Raw genomic sequence first — 24,330 nt, 5'->3', positions numbered from 1 at the left:
TATCAATACAAGCGACTCTCGACGTCACATAAACACTGTGATCGAGCCCCCCTACCCCCCCCCCCCCACACACACACACACACAACTACATTTTTCTCATTTAGTTTTCTCTCGCCTTACATTGTGCATAGTATATCGTCGTTTTGGGGCCCTGTGTCAAGCATGCTGGCAAATTTTCTCAAGCAGTGCTTTGTGGCCTCGTCAGGGACTTGCGAAGGAAGAGTGCTCGCTGATGCAGTAGCATACATTATTAGCGTGCGCGCGGCCACGTGTGCACACACACACCTCGGTGAGCACGGCCCTGGTCTTGCGGATGGTGGTGCGAGTGTTGTTTTCGATGCTGGCGAAGATGCAGATGCTCTCTCCCGGCACGTAGCCGCCCTTGTCGAGCCGCACTCGGCACGACAGCCGGCCCGACGAGAAGCACGCCATGCCCAGGCTCTCCTCCACCTCACAGTGGAACGGTTGCTGCGTAAGGGGCGAGCAAAGTGAACAGACGGGCTGGAGTGCTACAACAGCCTTAGCGTTAAAAACCGGCAAAGAAGACCGACCACAAAACGAAACATACGCAGACCAGTGCCATATTTGTGCTTCTTGTCAGAACTTCCTGGCAGTGGTAGCACGACAGCGCCTTGTCTGTGCATGTATTTCAGGACAGTGCATTGTCAATGTACGAATGTCTGGACAGTGCCTTGTCAGTGCATATACGTCAGAACAGTGTCTTCTTAGTTTACGTATGTAAGAATAGAGTCTTGTCAGTGCACGTACGCCAGGAAAGTGCCTGGTCATCGTATGTATGTGAGGAAAGTGCATTGTTAGTGTATGTATGTCAGGACAGTGTGCAGTTATGGCAGTGCATGTATGTCAGGATAGTGCCTTGTCAGTGTACGAGTGTTTAGACAGTGCCTTCTCAGTGTATGTATGTCAGGACAGTGTCTTGTCAGTGTATGTATGCCAGGACAGTGCCTTGTCATTGTACGTATGTCAGGACAGTGCCTTGTCAGTGTATATATGTCAGAACAGTGTCTTCTTAGTTTACGTATGTAAGAATAGAGTCTTGTCAGTGCACGTATGCCAGTAAAGTGCCTGGTCATCGTATGTATGCCAGGAAAGTGCATTGTTAGTGTATGTATGTCAGGACAGTGTGCAGTTATGGCAACGCATGTATGTCAGGATAGTGCCTTGTCAGTTTACGAGTGTTTAGACAGTGCCTTCTCAGTGCATGTATGTCAGGACAGTGTCTTGTCAGTGTATGTATGCCAGGACAGTGCCTTGTCATTGTACGTATGTCAGGACAGTGCCTTGTCAGTGTATATACGTCAGAACAGTGTCTTAGTTTACGTATCTAAGAATAGTGTTGTCAGTGCACGTATGCCAGGAAAGTGCCTGGTCATCGTATGTATGTCAGGAAAGTGTATTGTTAGTGTATGTATGTAAGGACAGTGTGCATTTGTCAGTGCATGTATGTCAACATAGTGCCTTCTCAGTGTACGAATGTTTGGACAGTGCCTTGTCAGTTTATGTATGTCAGGACAGTGTCTTGTCAGTGTATGTATGCCAGGACAGTTCCTTGTTATTGCACGTATGTCAGGACAGTGCACTGTCAGTGTCCTAAGAAAGACAATGTACTTCTTGTTCTCTGGTTAGTCAGCTTCCGCCCTTACCGTTATACACCGATACCAACCCATAGATACTATTATAGGTTATAGCAATGATTGCCAGATTTCGGGGACCAGAATTGCGAAATTTTTTTTTTGTTGCACAAAAGACTGACCCTTGTCATTTTGACTCAGTCTTAAAGTGGCGCTGCTAAGCTTCGTCACTGGTGACGATGCTACTCAGCACGCTCTCGCCTTAAGTATAGTATCAGTTCAGTGCGTCCTGGACATCTTTAGCGCATTGCTCATATGCTCTGTGCGAGCAACCTAGGAGCCTATTTCGCTCAAGTTTTGCGGTGTTTCAACATTGTGGTCACCGTTACCAACATACTGAGGTCTTGATGTGCTGCCACATACAAGGTTGCCTGGCCAATCCGTCGATTCGTGTTAGTTGACTTGCTTCAAAATATTTTCGCCTTATACTTACTTCAAACGGAAGTAAATCTAAAATGATCTTTAGTAGTACCTATGTCCTTCCATCAGCCTTAGGAAAAAGTTGACTGAGTTTTGGGAGGAGACCATCCCCCTACTGTAATATAATCCCGTTATACTATACCTACATCAATATTTCGTGTCTTGGGCAAAACAGACAAAAACAGGACAATTAACATTCGGAGCGACCCACGTGTTCGGCCAAATCTGTTAAGTGCAAAATATACATCTCGAATGCGTACACCAAGTGGACATTTAGACATAAGCGCAACGAAAATGTTCAATGCAGCATTTGATTTTGTTTTTTGACCGACAATTAACCGCTGCACACACCACACTGTTTGAGTAACTGGAAGGCTGCATATGTATTTTGCGAAGCACACTTGCCCCTTCAAGCAATTTCACCGAGAGCTATAGAGCGAGAACTTAACAGTTGGCTCGATAAGCAAGCGAGCGTGCGCTGCCTGGACTCTACACACTACAATAGTGTACCACAGCAGAGCGTGGGCTTATACCGTGAGCAGGTTTGGCTCGAGGTTCAGATCGATGGGGCTCATGACGATGAAGACCTGCTGGTTCTTGTGCGTCAGGCCACTGGGCTCCTTGAGCGCCGCCTTGCAGAAGTACTGAACCCAGCCGTGCTTGCCCAAGAACGTGGAGGGAAGGCCCAGTGGAAGGCCCAGCTTGAACGGAAACGAGTGCACGCCCGGAGAAAGGAACACCACGCGCGCTGGGGAACCTGCATCACAGCGCATGCGAAAAAGCATGACTACTAGTCCGAAAAAGACGAACTGCGCAACAAGAACACGGACGAAAGGGAGGCAGACACACACTGTGCCTCCCTTTCGTCCGTGTTCTTGTTGCGCAGTTCGTCTTTTTTGCATTATGATCAACCAACTAGCCCGACAAGTCCTGTTGAAACATCTTACTAGTCCGAGCAGCGCAAAACGCAATGCGGCAAAAGGAAGCTATGCACAGATGCGTGCTTATGTATACATAGGATGTAGACATGTTTGTGTATGTATGTATGTATGCATACATATATAGTCGCCAAGGAATATGGTTGCTGCAATCCCTGCGGCAGCACCCCTAGTGCTTCTGTTCTCTGCACAGTGTTCTTCTCCTTCCTTTCTTCCTCTTTCCCTCTTTGCTATGAATTGAGTTTGTGCCGAGACTTATTAAAGCTCTCCCGCGCGGCCAGACAACAACTGAGGTAATGCGCTGAAGTAACCTGGAAGGTTTTGACACAGGAATGGCACCTTCCTAGTATGCAGATACGATTAGTGGAAATAAATAAAGGATTAAATAAGCATAAAAATAACGAAAGAAAGCACGCAAAAAAGGAACGCACGCTGTTCACATTTTTAAAGTGCGCACAGAAAAGGCCATGTCCACGCTGTCTTCAGAGTGCAGCGCGATGCGTGCGCAAGGACACTGCAAGCATGCAGATAAAGGGCTGACGTTGGATTGAAACTATCTTGTTTTTGTATATATACGTATATTTATTCTCATATGCTTGATTTTATGTGTATGCGAAGGTGCTTCAAAGAGCAATGCGACAAAACGCAAAAAAAAAATCATGACACCCTGGTATCAAAATAGTTAATTCAAAATGCTACCTGTGCTGCACAATTACTCAGGAATTTACAAACAACTCTTCGTTGTTTATATGCGCAGAAAGTACTCATATATAGGCAGGCATGCGCGCAAAAAAAAATGTAGTTGCAATCAGGCACCATGCCTTTGCGTCGTTGTTTACATCTGCTTTACAAGGTCTGCTTCGAAACTCTTTAGACGTTCCCGGGCTTGCGTGGTAGCGCTGTAATCAACGCGTGTGAAACGTGTAAGCCTCTGTTTCTCTACGGCTGACGCATGCAGCCTAAGTATGCAGGGAGCGGCAAAGAATCGAGCAGGCGCAGTGCTGCCCTACCGCGCTGACTGTGACCTAGAAAACGCAACAGCGATCAGGCTTAGAGCGAAGCGCCGGTCAGTCTCAAGCTTCCGGGTGACAGGAAGTAGGTTCCGCCACAACTGGATCGTTCAGCAACGCCTCCGTCATTCTTGACGCTGCTCTTTGTAGAAAAAGAAAAACAACTGAAACACTGAGGCGCCTACTTTGCAAAGTACACCCGAGACAGAGAGACGCACAGCGTTGAAGACGTGGGTATACCAGTGTGCTAACAACTCTATTGTTTTCGCAAAAAAGAGGCCACGTTCAAACTAAAGAAAGAATAAGGGACTGAATGAGCTCGCTTGAGTTACTGAGCAATGCAGCAAACGTGAAGGAGTTTTCTCGTCACTCAGGAATATGCAGTAAAATTCATTGTTGACTTTCGCCTGAAAGTTGCAAAGCGTCGTGGACCCTCCAATAACCTTACGCTATCTCTTCCGGCAGCGCACTTTTTTGTAGGACAACGTGGTCACGAACTAAAAAATACAAAGGACTAATATGCTGTAAGTAGAAAGTCCAGCGTCGTCTTGTGCTCTTTAGTGTGTCTGCGTCCCTTGCGCTGGCTATATTCTACGTGATCCTGTACCAACTGGCCAAGCTCTCCACTCTTTTTATACAGTGTAGGAGCCGTCGCGGTGGCTCTGTGGTTATGGCGCTCGGCTGCTGACCCGAAATACGCGTGTTCAATCCAGGCATCGGCGGTCTCACTTCGATGAAGGCGAAATGCTAGAGGTCCGTGTACTGTGCGATGTCAGTGCACGTTAAAGAACCCCAGGTGGTCGAAATTATCCGGAGCCCTCCACTATGGCGTTCCTCATAGCCTGAGTTGCTTTGCATGGCACGTTAAAAACTATAAACTAAACAACCGTTTATATGACGCTGCAGCGTATCGTATGTGGCGGAAAATCTTCAAGCGCCGACAAATCGTTAAAAAGATGACGTTTCGGCCCCGGCTTACGGGGGCCTTGTTCACAATCAACAAGGCCCCCGTAAGCCGGGGCCGAAACGTCATCTTTTTAACGATTGGTTGGCGCTTGAAGATTTTCCGCCATGAACATACCCGACCAGACGGGTTTCCGTCGAACTCTGGATTTCACAGCATATCGTATGGTACACAAAAAAACGAACCTCGGGGAAAATACCGATGAAAAATGAGGAAAATTTGCCTGGAAGTCATGATAGCAATGGAAGGGACGTCAACGTCAGCTAGAAAAAAAAATGAACGTACCAACCTCTAAAGTGTACACAGAACTTCACACTAAGTTTACTGTATGCTTGCGTAGAAAATAGTGCATGGGTTTCTGCTCAAAATAAGAAGCAAAAAATTGCCACGTATTTACGCTCCGCTGCGTAACGCGCTCAACTCCGAGGAAAAGGTCACCGTGCTGCTTGCTGTGTTTTACTAATGCCTAAGACCTACACAAAAGTCTAAGGCGTACAGCCTTCGCGGGAACATGTGCTACCACAACCATCGTAACAGGAGAGCGGCTACAGCGCTCGTGCTGGTCGCGTGATGACACGTGAGCGGACGATGACGGTCTACACAATCAGATAGCGGCGGTCAGCGCGACCGCATGTTCACGGTCGACGTTGTGAAGTGACCGGGGTGCGTTCCGTATAACAGCTTCCGCTGTAAGGGGACCTACCATCGGCACTGCAGCCGCCAGTCGACGATGAAGAGTTTTAAGAAGCAATGTTGCCTCAAACACAGACGAGGCGTTTCAAGCAGGGCGCCTTTCATAAACTTCGAAGCATTTCCTGCGCATGCGTTGGGGGACACGTATGCAACTTGGGCTACATTCAGTGACCCAACCCGAGAGTCCTCCTGTATCTTTCAAAAGTGCTAAAACTTAAGGAATGACCACCAGTTTTGCCACGTTTATTGCAGTACAAAGGTCTCTCCCACCAGTCCGCAATAAACCTATTTCGGCGCCATTTGCCGGCAACCCTATTTCCGCAGCAAGACTGCCAACATTATCCAATCATCTGTATGGTGCCGCGCACGCCGATCCTGCTTAGACTATAGTTAGCGGTACCACCGCAGCATGGCGTCGCCATGGTGGCTCAGCGGTTAGAGCACTCGGGTACTGAGCCGGAGTATCTGGTTTCGTTTTTCCTCCATAAAAACGCAGCCGACGCGGTCGGGTTCGAACCCGGGAACTCCGGATCAGTAGCCCAGTTGTTAGGGCGCTCGGCTACCGATCCGGAGTTCCCGGGTTCGAACCCAACCCCGGCGGCTGCGTTTTTATGGAGGAAAAACGCTAAGCGCCCGTGTGCTGTGTGCGATGTCAGTGCACTTTAGTAAAGATCCCCAGGTGGTCGAAATTATTCCGGAGCCCTCCACTACGGTACCTCCTCTTCCTTTCTTCTTTCACTCCCTCCTTTATACCTTCCCTTACAGAGCGGTTCAGCTGTCCAACGATATATGACACAGATACTATGTCATTTCCTTTCCCCAAAAACGAATTATTATTATTAATGGTTTCTAACTGCACCGCGGCCGTCGCATTTCGATAGAGGCAAAAGGCGCCCATGTGCTGGGCGGTGTAAGTGCACCTGAAAGATTCTCAGGTGGCCGATCCCACCGGATTCCACCACTTCGGCGCTTCTTTCTCTCTTTCCGCTTTCACTCCCAAGTTCCTCCCTTCCCTCACGGCGTGGCTGAAGCGTCCACCGAGAAATGAAATAGTTAGCGCGCCTTTCATTTCCTGATAGCCAATAATTTCGTAAAAATCCTCAATACACGAATACTCGTTCCTGCTACCTCGTGAAGCATAGTGCTCCTTTCATTTCGAATGGTAAGCGCAACTGTACGCTTTTGTCGACCAGTTAGCAGAAGCGTGCGAATTGGTCGAATGTCAATTCAAGGATCACGCTTGTGAAATGCGCTCTAAAATTAATTTTCATACCCTATAAACTGCGTTTGTGTCGTTAGAATTGACTCAAGCGCCCAGGAGTGGACAGTGTCACCTTTTATATATTCCTGCTAACGCAGAAGTAAGGTATATAATCTAGCAGAAATGAGAAGAGACTGCTTTATCTCTAATCAGGACGCGAAAATCCATTTCGCTTTTGAAGTACCGATGCGAAGGTACCAAGCGGTTACTTGTAGCATTGTGACTTAGGACGTTCGTATGTTTTCTTATGCAGTAAAGGTTAGTTAAACAATTTGTTGGCTAGAGTTTAACTCTGGAGATGCCTGTATTTGCTAGCAATCAGATTATTTCTGGCAGAACAAATTGCCGCACTGCAGGTTCGCTGAATCAATAAATGTCATTCTTTGCTCAGCTGGATGCTCCTCGTAAGGGTGCAAGCACTTCACACTTTATTGCAAAGAGAAAGAAGGAGAGAAAGAAGGATCTAAAAAGCCGTAAAACAGAAGAGGACATATATATATATAAAAATACTAGAAAAGGTCGCATAGTCAAGTGGCAAAGGCTTCTGCAACCTTGTATAAAGATTCTACAAAACGTCGATTTGTTAGCCCCCTTCCGGCTCAAATTATTTGTCTTCACGAACTGGGAGGAGTTACACCTAGCTCACTGAAGCTAGGCGCACACAAAAAAAATAGAGTTCAAGAACAGTGGCACTACTTGCAGAAGCATCCGAAGGACATATTAAAGGCGATTTAAAAATGCAGTGAAAAAAATTTGAATTGAAAATCAAGGGCACAAGTGTCTCAGCCGTGTGATATATCCTTTTAATAATAATAATAATAATAATAATAATAATAATAATAATAATAATAATAATAATAATAATAATAATAATAATAATAATAATAATAATAATAATAATAATAATAATTTCTTTTTGGCGAAAGGAAATGGCGCAGTATCTGTCTCATATATCGTTGGAGTGAAGGAAGAAACGAAGAAAGATGTGCCGTAGTGGAGGGCTCCGGAGTAGTTTCGACCACGGGATCTTAAACGTGCACTGACATCGCACAGCACACGGGCGCTCTTAGCGTTTTGCCTACATGAAAACGCAGCCGCCGCGGTCGGGTTCGAATCCAGGAACTCCGGATCAGTAGCCGATCGCTCGAACCACTGAGCCACAGTGGCGGGTAAACCTTGCTGTAATTTTGTCATCATCGCACTATTAAGCGTCTACTCCTGACCATAAACTTCACTTATGTTACCCTCTTGGTCACCGGTCACTTTAACTGAGGGTCCCGTAGGAAGCCACTTAGCATGTGCGAAGTGAGCGGTGAGAAATCTGCCACTATCAACAATTACATCTGAGACTTCCTTCGGCGCACCGTTAATTGGATCAGGCAGCTGCAGTAACAAGGCCACGGTGCTCAAAACGTTTTGGCACCGACGTCCCGCAAAGCGTCTTTACTATCGCCACGAACGTACGCACATACCTTTGGGCGTGTTCTCGCCGAGAAGCCGCATACGAAAGTCTATGTAGTTCTCCCGGTCCGACGTGTTCACTTTGGACTTGTCCGTGAGTCGCACCACACCTTCCCCGACAATGTGGAAGTACAGGCCTGTGGTAGAAGCCAAAGAAAAAAAAGAACGAATTTATAATTATGCCGCACGGCACATACGAGCTCCGCTAGTAAGAAAGGCCGAAGTGTTGTTTTCACCTAGGGCGATGGGATTTCACTGGCTCATTATAAGACAAAAAACCGTTGTTGTTTGTTCTCGTAATTGGTGGTGGTGGTAGTGGTTTTTTTATTAAAATAGTAGTAAAAAGGAAGGAAAAGATTTTTGCTAGCCCCGGCATCTGCCATCGATACTGAAGCACCTGAGCTGGGGCAGCGGAAATAAAGGATAGCAGGCAGAATGGAGAAATGAAATGAAAGAGGTGAGGGGACCGGAAGAGAGGATAGGGGGAGAAGTAATATATACAAATTATTTAATAATAATTATTATTATAATAATTGGCTTTTGGGGAAAGGAAATGGCGCAGTATCTGTCTCATATATCGTTGGACACCTGAACCGCGCCGTTAGGGTAGGGATAAGGGAGGGAGTGAAAGAAGAAAGGAAGAAGGAGGTGCCATAGTGGTGGGCTCCGGAATAATTTCGACCACCTTGGGATCTTTAAGCTATTTACACAATAAGAAATGTGTCCAGGTTGTGCGCGTGATTAGTTCATTTTAAAGGAATTAAATCACACACGCGCACAGCACTGTGTTGGCTACTACTGGAGTGGGGCGTCCAGTTACTAATCGTTCAAGGTAGAACTCGCGGAGCGTTCGGTCACTGCATAATTGCCGTTGCTGTTTTATTAATACGAAAGCATCCCTATGTCGGCGAAAACGCGTCCGCATAAAGTGTCCCCGAATGTGTAATGAAAATGATTATTGATTTTGGGGGAAAGGAAATGGCACAGTATCTGTCTCACATATCGGCCGACACCTGGACCGCGCTGTAAGAGAAGGGATAAAGTGTGGACTGAGAGAAGAAAGGAAGGAAGTGGTGCCGTAGTGGGGGGCTCCGGGATAATTTTGACCACCTGGGGATCTTTAACGTGCCCTAAGATCACACACCACACGGGCGTCTTTGCGTTTCGCTTCAATCGAAACACGTCCGCCGCGGTCGGGTTCGAACCCGGGCACTCCGGATCAATAGCCGAGTGCTCTAACCACTGAGCCACAGCCGTGTGCTCTTGTGCACTGAGCCACATCCGTGAGCCACAGCCGTGTGCCGGAGGATTTCTTGGGAGCGGGATAATCGGGTGTGGGGAGGGGGGTAGATCAATGGGCGAGGTGTACTTGTGCGAGAACGTGTGTGCCCGCTCCCTCGAGAAATCCAGGGTGGGGTCGCCATTTGCCCGGCAAATAAGTTCTCGGGCTATGTTATCGGCGGCCTCATTTCCGGGATTACCAGAGTGAGCCGGCACCCAGATGCGCTAAATAAGCCTATCGGAATTTAGGGTGCACATTCTCAATATCTGCCACGCGGGGGGATGGACGCGTCCGGGGCGAAGAAGTTAAGAACGGCTGTTTTGGAATCGCTAACTATATAAGCCACATTGGTTTGGACGATGGCTAATGCTACAACAGCTTCCTCTGGTTCTTCCGGGGTACAGAAGTGGTCTATGACGTGTGTGAGGGAGGGGGGGGGGGGGGGGGGGGCTGTTGGATGATAAACCACAACTACTGAACGGCCTGGACCATACGCAGCGTCCACCCAGCGCACATCCTCTGAAGTGCCGTATTCTTTATGGAGAGCTTTGGCTCGCGCAACTCGGCGGGATTGACGGTATTCTGGGTAATCAATTTTCGACAGGGGTTTGATGATAAAGACGGCGTGCATGACGCGAGAGAGAGAGAGAGAGAGAGAGAGAGAGAGATAGATTAAGTCTGTAGCATGTGCGGGTTAGCGAATTGCCAGATAGTCCAATATATGCCGCCCTTTTTCCGTGCCAGCCAGACTAAGGTACTGTGTGTGTCGATGTGCCTCTTTAAGTACTTGTATAGTGTTGTGCATTCCTAATTTTAAGGGCCCCTCTGTGCTAGTGCTCTTTGGTATGTTGAGTGCTGCTTTGGTAGCCATGCTGATTAGAGCATTGATTTTATCTTTATCCGCACAGGAGAGGTTCAAGTAAGGAAGGGCGTAGAGAATGCGACTAAGCATAAAGGTATGGAGCACCTTCAGATTGTCTCCGTCTAGACGCGGCTCGTGAGTGTGAAACCCTTCTAAGATGATGGATGACGGAGTAAGTTGATTGTTTTAGTGCTTTTAGGGTGGTGGTAGCGGTGGTAGGGGTCTTATTATGAAAATAATAGCAAAAAGGAAGGAAAAGATTTTTGCTAGCCCCGGCATCTGCCATCGATACTGAAACACCTGAGCTGGGGCAGCGGAAATAAAGAATAGCAGGCAGAATGGAGAAATGAAATGAAAGAGGTGAGGGGACAGGAAGAGAGGACAGCGGGAGAAGTAATATGTACAAGCTATTACTTCTCCCCCTATCCTCTCTTCCTGTCCCCTCACCTCTTTTAGGGTAAGGTTGTTTTTCCCCGTGTACAGTAAACGCAGGCCAAGAATGCGGAGGGTAGGTGTTCGCAGTATGGGAGTTTCATGGAGATAAATCAGGATGGGGGCGGCAGGGACGCGCCACGGCCGAATTATGAGGATTGCGGACTTTGTGGGGGAGCACTCAAGGCCAATGTTGTCCGCGTGGGTAGATATAGATGTGGCTGCTTCCTGAAGGGTCGATTATATGTCGCCATCCGAGCCGTATGTGGTCCAGACCGTTATATCGCCCGCGTAAAGTGTGCGTCCCAAGTGCGGGATGCGGCTGAGAGCCTTCGCCAGGGGAATGATCGTTATGTTGAAGAGTAAGGGCGATAACACTGTGTGAATAGGGGGGGGGGGGGGTCTATGCCTCATCTTTATGCAGGGAGGCGGTGCAGTTAGCTCCCCCGTTTCCCAGTGCGTTCTGGAAGCACCAGAGGTAAAAGTAACGCACCCAACGACTCTACTGCTTTTAAGAGCTTTGGCCCTTAATCACGTTTCGCGATTTCTTGGGATATGCTACCACCTCCCTTCGGCGTGAAATTTTCTGTCCGAGAAATTCAAGATGGCGGCCCCCATAATAAATCGGTATAGCAACCCAATTGGTGATTTATTGGTGACGTCATTAGTATATCGAATTGGTTATTGACTGGTGACGTCACTGATATATCCAATTGGTGATTGATTGGTGACGTCCTTTATAAATCCAAGATGTCAGCCAATAATGAACATTAATTGTTTACGTCATTAAATAATCCAAGATGCCAGCCGACTTAGGCCGCCACGTGACTATGAAATCATAATCCAAGATGGCGGCTAAATTCGGGTGTTAATGATGACGTCAAAATCCAATGTGGTGGATAGAAGTGAAACCACGTGATTATGATGCCATTTCAATTCCAGTAACCCAAACAGCTAACGCTCGTTACTTCTACGTCTTCCAGACAGTGGCGGATATTTTTTTTTTTTTGTAGCGGAAGCTACACTAGGCTACCAGTCGAGCATTTCGCGGTACATGGGAGAGGCCAGTTGTGTGCATGCGTCGTTACCATGGCAACCGGGCAGGAGCAGTGGGTGCGCCGCGCACTTCGTCGCCGCCGTCGCAGAGGCCGCACGCCCGCTCCACCGTCGAAGCTGAATGTGACGTCACGCGGATGAGCAGTTGTGCGCATGCGCAGATACTATCGTAACCAGAGAGACCCCACAGCTGCGCCGCGTTCGTCACCACCGCCTCGCCGCACGCCGCTCGATCACCCGAACTGCGCATCGTCGCATGCACAGCATTGCATTGCCTATAAAAGGCGGAAATTTAATCGGCGGCTGTATCGCAACGCTTGATATGGATGCCCAGAAGGAGAGTCCAGCCGCTGCTAAACGGCGGTATGGACAAGAGAACATTAACTCTTCCGATCCTGAGGTTGTCGCCTGGCAGTTGGCTACTCAACATAGAGAGAATGGGCGTCAGAAGGCGAAGAGAGCAGCGGAGACGCCCGAACAGAGAGAGGAGCGCCTTGCCAAACGAAGACGTCAGACTGCCGAGCGTAATAGACGCCGCATAGCCGCCAAGATGGAGCCTATGGCAACGGTGACCAACCGAAGAGGATGCGAAGGCCCGTCGTGTGACTGATCACAGCATTCGAGTTTCCGAAAGTGCATCTGCGACCCGGACATTTGAAGCAGACTTTGTGAACAATCCGTTTGGACACATGTGTAGTGTGTGCGACAGACTGGCACCAAAAGGACTTGACACCAGTGAGTAATCCAATGTATGACACTTTGCGTTTGGCATTTCCAGAATGGTCGCATGAGACTGTGGCGAGTGTTTGTGGAACGTGCTAGGGCTTTCTGGTGAAGCAGAAAATTCCACTCTACAGTGTAAGCCATGGGTATCGGTATCCACCCTTGCCGCCTGCTTGCCAGTATTGAACGATGTGGCCGAAAGTTTAATTTCTCCTCGCATTCCCTTCGTTCAAATCCGGTCAGGTGCTTCAGTATCGATGGCAGCTAGATGCCGGGGCTAGCAAAAATCTTTTCCTTCCTTTTTACTATTATTTTTAATAAAACCACTACCACCACCTCTAATGAGCTGGCGTAACGGCCAGTTTGGCATAAAGGGACCTGTGGTAAATGTTCCGGTTGACACGGACGAAATGTTGGAAAGGCGCATGTTCAGACGATTGATGAGGCTGCCACGTGTATACCAGCCTTCGGCACGGTTTCACAGTTTTGTGTCACTTTGGGTGTCTTCAACAGGAAACAGGACTCTCTTACTCAGTGTTTGAAAGAAAACTTTAAATTTCGGACCCACAAGTCCAGACTACAAAATGGGGAACTACTGTAGACCTATACCAAATCGAAACACTGTGTAGACAAAATTGAGACCGCTGCATGCTACTTCACAGATCATCGGGCAGTCTTCGTGTCTGTCAAGCAAAGTGAATAAAAAGATGTCTATACTCAATGTCTCTCATTGTTAAACATACAATGACAACAAGCTCAGGCGGGGAAACGTATATCCTGGCATAGCGGAACTAAGCCGCTGCCAATTTTTTTCTTGATACGTACAGTGTTCGTGAGACGAACAGTTAAGGGAGACCGGATAAGTAAACTCCGGCGATTTTCACGACGATATATTGGCACTTAAATGTGGGGGCAGTATTTCCAAAAATATTCACCAAAATTTTGAGCAACCGTTCGTCATACAGCATGCTGGGTGGTGACGTAACATTTCTCTTTGCATATAGCTTACATGTTTTAGACAAATTGGAGGCTAGCTTGCGACAAGAATTCGGAGCAATGACATATGCACTTTAAATTGCATGCTTTCTGACACTAGTGATGGGGGGTACGGACCGATAACATATGCACCTTCAGTTGCATGCTTTAAGGCGCGGTTGAGGTGTCCACCGAGATGCCGAGATCTGAAAGCTGCTGCGTCATTTCCTCTCCTCAAAACACATGCTTTCGCATTCCTCCACGTAAGCAGACGTAATAATAATAATAATAATAATAATAATAATAATTCGTTTTTGGAGAGACATGGGAGAGGCCTTTGCCCTGCAGTGGGTGTAGTAAGGCTGATGATGATGATGATGAATTGGTTTTTGGGGAAAGGAAATGATGCAGTATCTGTCTCATATATCGTTGGACACCTGAACCGCGCCGTAAGGGAAGGGATAAAGGAGGGAGTGAAAGAAGAAAGGAAGAAAGAGGTGCCGTAGTGGAGGGCTCCGGAATAATTTCGACCACCTGGGGATCTTTAACGTGCACTGACATCACACAGCACACGGGTGCCTTACCGTTTTTCCTCCATAAAAACGCAGCCGCCGCGGTCGGGTTCGAACCCGGGAACTCCGGATCAGTAGTCGAGCCCCCTAACCACTGAGCTACCGCGGCGGGTAAGCAGACGTAAGTGTCCTCAGAATTTGAACATCCAAAAATTTGGAGGACGCTTAAGCATTGCCTTTAAGAGCAGGACGCGACAGCGTGTTGCAGCATTGCTAAGGAACCCACGGAACGCCATCGTCCTTCGGTGCGACCCCTTGCCCGGACAATTTAAAGAACGGAAACATATGTTGGTGGACACCCGAACCGCGCCGTAATGCAAGGAAAGGGAAAATAAATTTTTTTAAGGAAAGGAAAGGACGCCTGTCACATATCTCGGTGGACACCACAACCGGACCGCAATGGAAGGAAATTGATAAGAAAATTGGTTTTAAGGAAAGGAAATGACGCCTGTCTCACGATTCTCGCTAGACACCCGTACTGCGCCGTAAGGGAAGGAAAATCCCGTCCCTTACGGCGCGGTTCAGGTGTCTACCGAGATGTGCCATTTTTCGCTCACGGCCAAAGACGCCGACGACACCGGCTTTTCTGCGACACGAGCTCCTTAACGCTCTCGCGTTAATAAGGTAACAGCGGGAAGGGTTACTTTTCCCCTCATGGGCGGAGTCTTCAGCCCAAGACCCCAGTGGCTGATGAGATCCGGCGCACCCGCTCGACTGGCGGCGTAGTTGCATCGATGTAGAGTCTTCAATCAATCAATCAATCAATCAATCAATCAATCAATCAATCAATCAATCAATCAATCAATCAAGAAGTTTTTGTTAAATGACACAAACAAATTTTATACACGGATATTTGGACCGATAGCCAATGAAGATAGTCGGCGGTCCAATAATAAAATAACTAAATAACATGTAGGTCAGCAGTCACAAACACATTGAAAAAAAAAACTAATTTTGTAGCCTTGCTTCGATTCCCAGAAACTCTCTCTTGCATGTCAGTTTGAAATTCCTAGCTTGCTTTATTTTAATTGGATTTATTTCAATATGCAGAGTCTGTAGGGCAGTCTCGGTTCAGATTACACAACATTTTACCATGCAGCGAGTTGAGACGCTTTAGTTGTAATTTATAACAATATTTAAGAAAGCTTAGCTCCGCCACTAAATTTGACGCACGACATTTCTGCACCTTGTACGCTTGTAAACTGAGTAGTTGGCGTACAACATGCGCTATCTTGAATGAAAAGCAAAAGCGTCATTTTTATATTTTGTCTCTTCACGACCTCTGGCTGCCTTTCTGTTGCTTCGAAAAACAAACAAAAAAAACAAAAAAAACCGTGCAGTCGGAAAGACCTGTAGTATTTAACCGTTAACTGATTTTACATATGGCGTAGCAGAAATCTTGCTTGATAGTCTTTCTACATTCTAACGCACAATCACGAAAGAAGAAAAAAATCACAGGGACACCTAATTAAATTGTGTATTGGCCATTCGGTAACATTAGAAGCTGTTGATGCCTTCACCGAAAGTGACGCCACTTCTTTCCAGCCAACGGGAATTATCCGGTTGCTAACGTCACTCCCCTGAAGACAATGGGTGAATTTTTATGACCGACGACATATTTTGGCCCCATGAGGCATATAATGCGATCGCGTTCAAACACCGCGAAAGATGGAATTATGTTAAGTAAACAGTACGACATTGTACACAAACCACGCTTCATGACACGAAAGCGACATACGGTTATAAGTGTCTTTTCAAATTGACTTGCATCTACTGGGAAGCAAGGGCGAAATGAAAGCGACAAACACCTACAGCAAAGTGGGGCGGCATCAGGAATGATAAACATGCTCACCGTCTAGAATGTAACCAAACTTTCCTGGTGGGCATTGACCCGCCGCGGTGGCTCAGTGGTTAGGGCACTCTGCTACTGATCCGGAGTTCCCGGGTTAGAACCCGACCGCGGCGGCTGCGTTCTTATGGAGGCAAAACGCTAAGGCGCCCGTGTGCTGTGCGATGCCAGTGCACGTCAAAGATCCCCAGGTGATCGAAATTATTCCGGAGCAATCCACCACGGCACCTCTTTCTCTTCCTTTCTTTTTCCTCTCCCTCTTTTATCCCTTGCCTTACGGCGCGCTTCAGGTGTCCAACGATATATGACACAAATACTGCGCCATTTCCTTACCCCCAAACCAATTATTATTATTATTATTATTATTATTATTATTATTATTATTATTATTATTATTATTATTATTATTATTATTATTATTATTATTATTACTTTCCTGGCGGGCAAGAGAAAAGCATCAAGAAAGAAGCAATAAAGTTCTCTCAAAATGGTCGGTCGAGATAAGCCTTGCACTTCGCATCAGGTCTAAGAAATGTGACTCGCATCACAGAACCAGTTCTCACAGGCCATGCGACTCGCTAGCGAAGATAACATCTTCTGCTCATCCAACTTCCTTTTATTCCGAACATAACGCTTCCCTGTCCGACGCTCCATCGTTTCTTTTCCTTGAGTTTAAATTTAGGGCTATCGAAGACTCAGTAAACGGACGTTTATTGATTGGTGTCCTTCAGGGTGGGAAGCCCACAGCTGTCTCGATAGTTTTCCCCATTTGCTTTCATTGCACTCGTTGTGTAGGAGGCACCAATATACCCTGCTGCTTTTCGCGTCCTCTACTTCCTGCCGTGAAACGTTCATTATACGTACGTCTCACGTAACGAACACGGTTGGGTGTCGGCCTTGTAGTATGAGCTGAGCGACATTTTCTGCAGAGCTTTACACGGTGCATTTTACTCCGAATTATGTATATTTTCCGGTTGAAGCACCTGTAACCTCTCGGCCCAGCAAGCAGGGGACACATGTCCGGTAGCATGTCCGATGCGCCGCTCCGATCGCCGTTTCCGAACAGCCGCTCCACTGCAAGCGGGGACACACGGAACGGCGAGCACCGGCGCGCCGTTTCTCTCAAGCTCCGCCCACAGCCGGTGCCAGCTAGCCATCGCATAGCAGTGTCTCGGCGTACTTCACGTCCGCCCGGAAAAGACAAAACAGGCCTGCTGTCGGAAAGACTGCTATATTCGAGCGAAAAAGTATCCCTGCCCAAGTAGCGAGCTTTCGGCAAAGGCGCTGCTGCCTGGCTGCCCTGGTCGTCACTGGGCCTATAGCCTGTTTCGCACCGAAGCCGCACCGGACGGCCCTTCGGAAGGTGTCTGTGCTGTGATAAAAGAGTAACTTGTTTAGGCCAACGGGTTGTGAACTGAGAAACCACGCTGATAAGTCGCGTAGCTCAAGATTACCGAGACGAGAATCTTAACGGTATACTCGTTGAATTAGCATGTGGCAATTCTTCCTCATACGAGGCGCCCGTGTGCTGTGCGATGTCAGGGCACGTTAAAGATCCCCAGGTGGTCGAAATTATTCCGGAGCCCTCCACTGCGGCGCCTCTTTCTTCCTTTCTTCTTTCACTCCCTCCTTTATCTCTTCCATTACGGCGCGGTCCAGGTGTTCGCCGATATGTGAGACAGATACTGCGCCATTTCCCCCCCCCCCCCCCCCACCCCCCCCCCCCAAAAAAAAAATCTCTCTAGTGTTCACGCAAACTAAAGCGCAAGACAGCCTTGCGCATCGTAAATTGATGATTTGCGTTTGTGCTGCGAACACGCGCTTAGGTGTAATTCGTGCGCTTTCCTGATAGTTCCTTCCGTTGGCCTCTACGGCAGGTTCTGGAAGATGAGCGAAGTAGATATTGAAACGTAAATAGGGAGCACACTTCGGTGCGACGTTACGCCATGTCACGTTTTGTAGATTCGGAGATCCGGACAATGGGGAGCTTTCTACGGGGCAAAGTAAGACGGCCCGTCGCGCTTGGCCTGTCCGGTTCCGGTCAGCGAACGCGAGATCGTGGTGTGGAAACAAGATCTCAAGGGCTAGCGTGAGACCTCACGGTAAGAGGGAACGTGTCACGGAAGTGACCTCTTTGCAAACTTGAAGCTCAGTTTGGCTCTGGCGCCAGGGCTAGCATCGGCAGCTCAGCGGGAGAAAAGTTGTCTTACACGCTGGATGGCTCGCATTCTGCTTAAAGCGCATTTGATTGAGAACGTCATCTCTTGTCTCCTCTTTCAAAAGTCGTTGCTTTTGCCTTTTACAGCATTTTGATAAAATTAAAAACGTCCATTAATTAGTTAGTGAAGTAACAAATCTTACTGTTTCTTTAACTGGGTTGCCTAATAACCGCCCACATGAATGGTGTAGTAAAAAGCATATATCTGTTTCCACCGCCTAACACCGCGAGAAGGCTATCGGTTGTGACACTGCTCCATGTTTTTGCTGGCACCGCTGTAGCAAATATTGTAATAAGCTTGAGGAAAAGCGATTTTCCAATTTGCTCTTACGCTAAGGCGCCCGTGTGCTGTGCGATGTCAGTGCACGTTAAAGATCTCCAGGCGGTCGAAATTATTCCGGAGCCCTCCACTACGGCACCTCTTCTTCCTTTCTTCTTTCACTCCCTCCTTTATCCCTTCCCTTACGGCGCGGTTCAGGTGTCCAACGATATATGAAACAGATACTGTGGCATTTCATTTCCCCAAAAACCAATTATTATTATTATTAATTTGCTCTTACCCTCCGTGGTGGCTCAGTCGTTAAGTCACTCAGCTACTGATCCGGAGTACCCGGGTTCGACCCCGACCGGCGGCGGCCGCGTTTCGATGGAGGCGAAACGCTCAGGTTCCCGTGTGCTGCGCGATGTCAGTGCACGTTAAAGATCCCCAGGTGGTCGAAATTATTCTGGAGCCCGCCACTACGGGCACGTTTTTTTCCTTTGTTCTTTCACTCCCTCCTTTATCCCTTCCCTTAGGGCGCGGTTCAGATGTCCGCCGATATATGATACAGATACTGCGCCATTTCCTCTCCCCACAAACCAATTATTATTATTATTATTATTATTATTATTATTATTATTATTAGGCGCATTTGTTTGGTTTGGCTTGATTTATGAGGGTTTAACGTCCCAAAGCGACTCAGGCTATGAGGGGACGCCGTAGTGAAGGGCTCCGGAAATTTCGCCCACCTGGGGTTCTTTAAACGTGCACTGACGTCGCACCGTACACGGGCCTCTAGAATTTCGCCTCCATCGAAATTCGACCTCCGCGGTCTTTCGGGCCAGCAGCCCAGCGCCATAACCACCTCAGCCACCGCGGCGGCCTAAGGCGCATTTGTGTCTAGAGTGTATTTACCCGAATGCTCCGACCCCAAGAAAATGACAATTTTTAACAATATTTGCTGATGGCAGTATATATATGTACTGCGCTGTGAAGGCATAGAAGAAAGCTGAACGCGACGAGCAAAAAAAAAAAAAATTGCGGCCCGAGTTTAACCTTAGGAAAAAAGGAAGAGAGCCCGTCTTGTAGTACCTGTCCGGGCACTAAAAATAACTTTGTATCTTTCGCTCTCCTACTCGCTCGCTTCCTCGACGAGCTCGGCAGGCAGTGATTTGGAGCCGCACGACAGGATGGAACCTCGGCAAAGTGGGGGAGGCGTGGTGGACCACCGGCAAAGCTCGCTTTGGCCGAGCTTACGCCGACGGCAGCGGGCCTCGCGGACTGATGAATGGGATCCGCGTTGGTGGGCCAGTGGAACAAGTCAGTAGGGAGCCGCTGCTTTAGCCGAGCCGTCCGAAATTAATTGGGGAGGCCCCTTATAGCGGGCGTGGCTGGGGACTTTCTAAATCACCGCCCCTATGCGAGCGCGTTCTGACGTCCGAGAGCACGGCTATTAGTGACCGCTCACACAGGGGCAGTTGTCGCACGCCGCCGGTGTCTCGTAAGTAGCTCGTCACGTGATTTGTTGTAGATAGCCCATGGAGCAGGCACAGTATATTTAGGAGCACCGCGTTTTTTTGGTTTTGTTTTGTTTGGAGCACATAATTTTAGAGGTGTGCTTGCATCGGACATCCGGGTGGCGAATAATAACTGAAGCCCGTGCTCCAGAATGGAATGCTGCCGCTGTTTGGATACACACTTGCATTTTACAGTTCATGAGAGTTCCTCAGATACGGGGATTGATAGTACGTCGAAAGCATATATCCAGAGGAAATACACGTGTACAGCCTGCTTCTCACTTGTTTTGAAGCACACGGACAGTGCGCTAGGTAGCGTGTTCACAGCAATTACCAGTGTCCGCCGAGATCGAGGTCGCTTTCTATAGCTAACGAACCTATCCCAGAAATTGCTTGTGCGCATGCTCAGTATATGAAGCTTTTCTGAACTTAGAGCGGCCAAGTAAGCGTAGACACATGATGGAGAAGCACACCTCTCACGCGTCACATATCCTACATTCATGTGGCGGAGGCTGTGCGTAAGTGCTTCATATGTTCAAACTCTGTTACAAGTCGAAAAACAAAAGCAACAAATAGTCATAAACTAAGGTTTCTCTGAATTCGTGCACATGTAGTTATTGCCGTGCTGGCTCAAAAAGACGCAGTTTTCGTTTGGCTGCGAGTCGATCTACCTTCAGAAACACTCCGAGGCCAAGATGTTGGCCAGTTGGTGGAGGTGCCAAATCCGTACACATATTTCATGGACTTGGTAACTCAATCGCCGCTGGCCTTTTCCCGCCATCACAGAAATGTCTAAATTTCGTCTAAGCGTAGAAAGCTGGGCTAATTGGTTCTGGGTATAATTATGAGACACCATTCTAGCGTACAGAAACACACGGACACAGAGAGTGGACGCCACCGACGCCGCTTTTTTATGTTCAAAGGGCTACTAGTGACCCCTGGGGCTGAAAAGTGTTTCCGCGACCAGATGACAGTTTTTCAGCAGCGCAGGGGACAAAGGACGTGACAAGTGCACAGACACGGCGCTCAGCGCAGGGGACAAAGGACGTAACAAGTGCACAGACACGGCGCTCAGCGCCGTGTCTGTGCACTTGTCACGTCTTTGTCCCCTGCGCTGCTGAAAAACCATGTCACACCAGCTTGCCCAAGCCTCTACAGTATCAGATGACAGTTATTCATGGCGGTAGAATCTAAAACAAAAATAAAAACCAAAACAAAAACATAGGCATAGGCATAAGGATATCTTGCCCCTCACATTCAACACACCGTAGCGCCACCACAACGCCTGCCTGGTTGACCGACCAAACACATTCGCCTTCAGATAATCTACTTCTTTTCTTCCAGAGCGCAACAGAAGGGCTGCTGACGCAGTTCTCTTTTTCAGCAGGGATACAGAATGCTTCAAAACCTCCTGGCTCTTTTGAGTGCTATACTTGCGCAGCACGCGTGTTTCTTTCAAAAACGCATTGCATGCTGGCTCGTGCGAGCAACGGCGAATGTGGTCAGTTAAATGAGCTCCGCCACTTAATGAATCAGCTGTCCTGCTATGCTCAAGCAAGCGTTCATTGATGCAGCGTCCCGTCTGTCCGATGTAACGTTTTGCCACAGGCAAGGGGGAATGTGAGGCCAACCTCACATTTAACGTGTGGGTTTGGTGGGCTTAATTTTGAAGGCAGGCCTCTTCTTGACGTCATGACGTCCATGGTGTCTGCTTTCTTTGTCTGTATGCTTCAGTACGCTGGAATGATGTCTCATTATTATACTAAATTTCGTGTTTCATGCAAAATAGATGATTCCCTCGTTGCGGTGTTAATTATTCATTTTACTCCGTGACTTGCATTCGAAATTGCTTCGTTGTGTTAAACGCAAGGTCAACACACTAAAAGGAGGCTATGTTATCAGAGTTTTGGTGGGTGGTATAGGAAGAATGAAAAGACACCCTCCAAGCGCAATACCCGCGGATGGTGGACATCCCTGGCTAATGAAATAACTCCTACCCGAGGACCCTTACTCTTGATTGGCTGATTTATTTTATTCCTTTCTTTGCGAATTTATGCAGCCATAAATAACAGGCGACATGCTAGCCCAGGTCACAGGTTCGATTCTGGCCAGACTCGGAGTAAGGTCGTCGGTGTGCAACCGAGACGTCTGTTCGCGGTGACAAGCCCATGCGGTTTTAAATTGATGTGAGCCACCCCTCCTCCGAAGTGCTATTTTGCTGAGTAAAAATCACTCAATCAATCAATGAGTCAATAAATCGATCTATCGATCAATCGCATAAAGTAGTACATTCTACTTTGGGAACGGAAGGGAGGATTCTTATAAAGGATTCATCGCGGCTCAAGCGCGGCAGGTTTTCGTTAAAAAAAGCAAAAGAGAATTCGAGGAGGCGGTCTATTAGCACGCTCTTTGTTTCTTAATGCTTAAGTACGCCTACACATTTCCTGTAAACACGCAACTAGCCGGACGGAGCAAACGCGTTACTTCGCAATGTTGCACATGGTATAATTCATCGTATTTAAGGCGCAGCTTTAACTACCTGCCTTGTACATTCCTCTCTTGGCCTTTTTATTTTATTAGCTTCGAAACTTTGTCAGCCTCCGACAGAGCTGTTCCAGCCTGCGTGGTTGCACGCCTTCGCCCAAGGCCGTCCTTCCACCTGCCTCCCAGTTCTCTATATCGGGCCGTACATGACGTCGCGATCCGCCCCTCACAGAGGCGCGTGCCACAGCAGCGCGGCTGCCATGCCGAGCTTCTCCGTCGCTGCCGAGTTCGCGCCGGGTGCGACGGACCTTGGCATCCGCTGCCCACGCGCACTGCGCCCACGAGGACGTTTCGGCAACCCGCGGCGACGCAGGCCTAGACGGCCGCTGCTCTTAGCGATGCGCGGAGGGCGCCCGTCTCCGCTTCACGGACACGTCTCCCTCCGTACGACCCTCAACTGGCGCTGGACAGCGTAGCCTTGTCTCGTCCCGAAACACTCGGCGTATGCGGACGAGCAGATTGCAATGGCAAGGTCGACGTCAGAAAGGACGGAACGCACTTCGCGAATGCGGCCGCCGGTACGCAGGAAGACGAAAAACACAAGCAGCGCAAGCTGATTGACGAATGAATGACCTATACGGTTTCGAAGGCCTGGCTTATTATCGTCTTTGTGGTTTGTTATGTTCTCTGCGGAGTAATTGTGCGTTGTTCTATGCTGTTTTTGACTGGATTGACTTGCTGGATCAGGATTTTGGTCTTTGCGATGAAGAGATTATTCCAGCGCGAAGGAACGAAGACACGAAAAAAATGCACAACACACGACGGCCGCCATCAGCGCCCGTCTTGCATGTTCTTTTCTTCTTACATGCGCCTTTGTGTTGCTGTTTCTTTAGGTATTCCCTTTACTTTCTTAGCACTGCGGTGGCTCAGGGATTTGAGCATCCCTCTCGCGTGGTGCGCGAGGTACGGGGTTTGATCCCCAGCGCCACTAGGTACCCACCAGTTTTTAATGGGTACAACAAGCTTTCTCCTCGCCTGGGGCCCGGCTTAAGAGGTGAAATGCTTGCAAAATTGGTGTTTGACCCCACCTTGCGCAGACCAAAAAACCTTGTCCCTTCTTTGGCCAAAGCTGCCATAGTGCCACTAAAATTCTCCATCTTCATCCAGTTGCTTTCTTAAGCCTTGTCTGATTTAGAGTAGGTTCAGTGCGGTTTGTTCTGTTTATCGCTTGGCTACTGACGTAGTCCTAGCTCTCACTTCTCTCTTCTCCTCTGTTTTTAAGCATCTTTCTGGAGAAAGCACGCGCTGTGCACCGGCTGCTTGCAGTTACCGTCCTTTGCTCATTTTCCATCTTCCGGCGTCCACGTTGCCGTTTGAAGACCAGATACACAGCCAAAAAGGGAACAAAATAACAGACTATAACTAATAATAATAATTGGTTTTGTGGAAATGAAATGGCGCAGTATCTATCTCATATATCGTTGGACACCTGAACCGCGCATTAAGAGAAGGGATAAAGGAGGGGAGTGAAAGAAGAAAGAGATGCCGTAGTGGAGGGCTCCGCATAATTTCGACCTCCTGGGTATCTTTAACGTGCACTGACATCGCACAGCACACGGGCGCCTTAGCGTTTTTCCTCCATAAAAACGCAGCCTCCGCGGTCGGGTTCGAACCCGGGAATTCCGGATCAGTACCCGGGTTC

At 48.1% G+C, this 24,330-nt stretch overlaps 1 protein-coding gene across 1 annotated transcript in view; it reads right to left on the bottom strand.

The window, feature by feature from the left end:
• Positions 1-24,330, bottom strand: part of Vdup1 (arrestin family protein Vdup1) — a 41,615-nt gene that overhangs the window by 5,319 nt on the left and 11,966 nt on the right. Inside the window, exons 2-4 of the mRNA XM_077658850.1 lie at positions 8,411-8,536; positions 2,606-2,829; positions 286-468 (exon numbers count right to left, since the gene is read on the bottom strand). Coding sequence (XP_077514976.1) covers positions 286-468; positions 2,606-2,829; positions 8,411-8,536 — 533 coding nt within the window. The remainder of the gene's footprint in view (positions 1-285; positions 469-2,605; positions 2,830-8,410; positions 8,537-24,330) is intronic.

This window comes from Amblyomma americanum, chromosome 3 (genome assembly GCF_052857255.1).
Source record: "Amblyomma americanum isolate KBUSLIRL-KWMA chromosome 3, ASM5285725v1, whole genome shotgun sequence".
NCBI lineage: Eukaryota > Metazoa > Arthropoda > Arachnida > Ixodida > Ixodidae > Amblyomma > Amblyomma americanum.
This window is presented reverse-complemented; position numbering and strand designations above follow the sequence as displayed.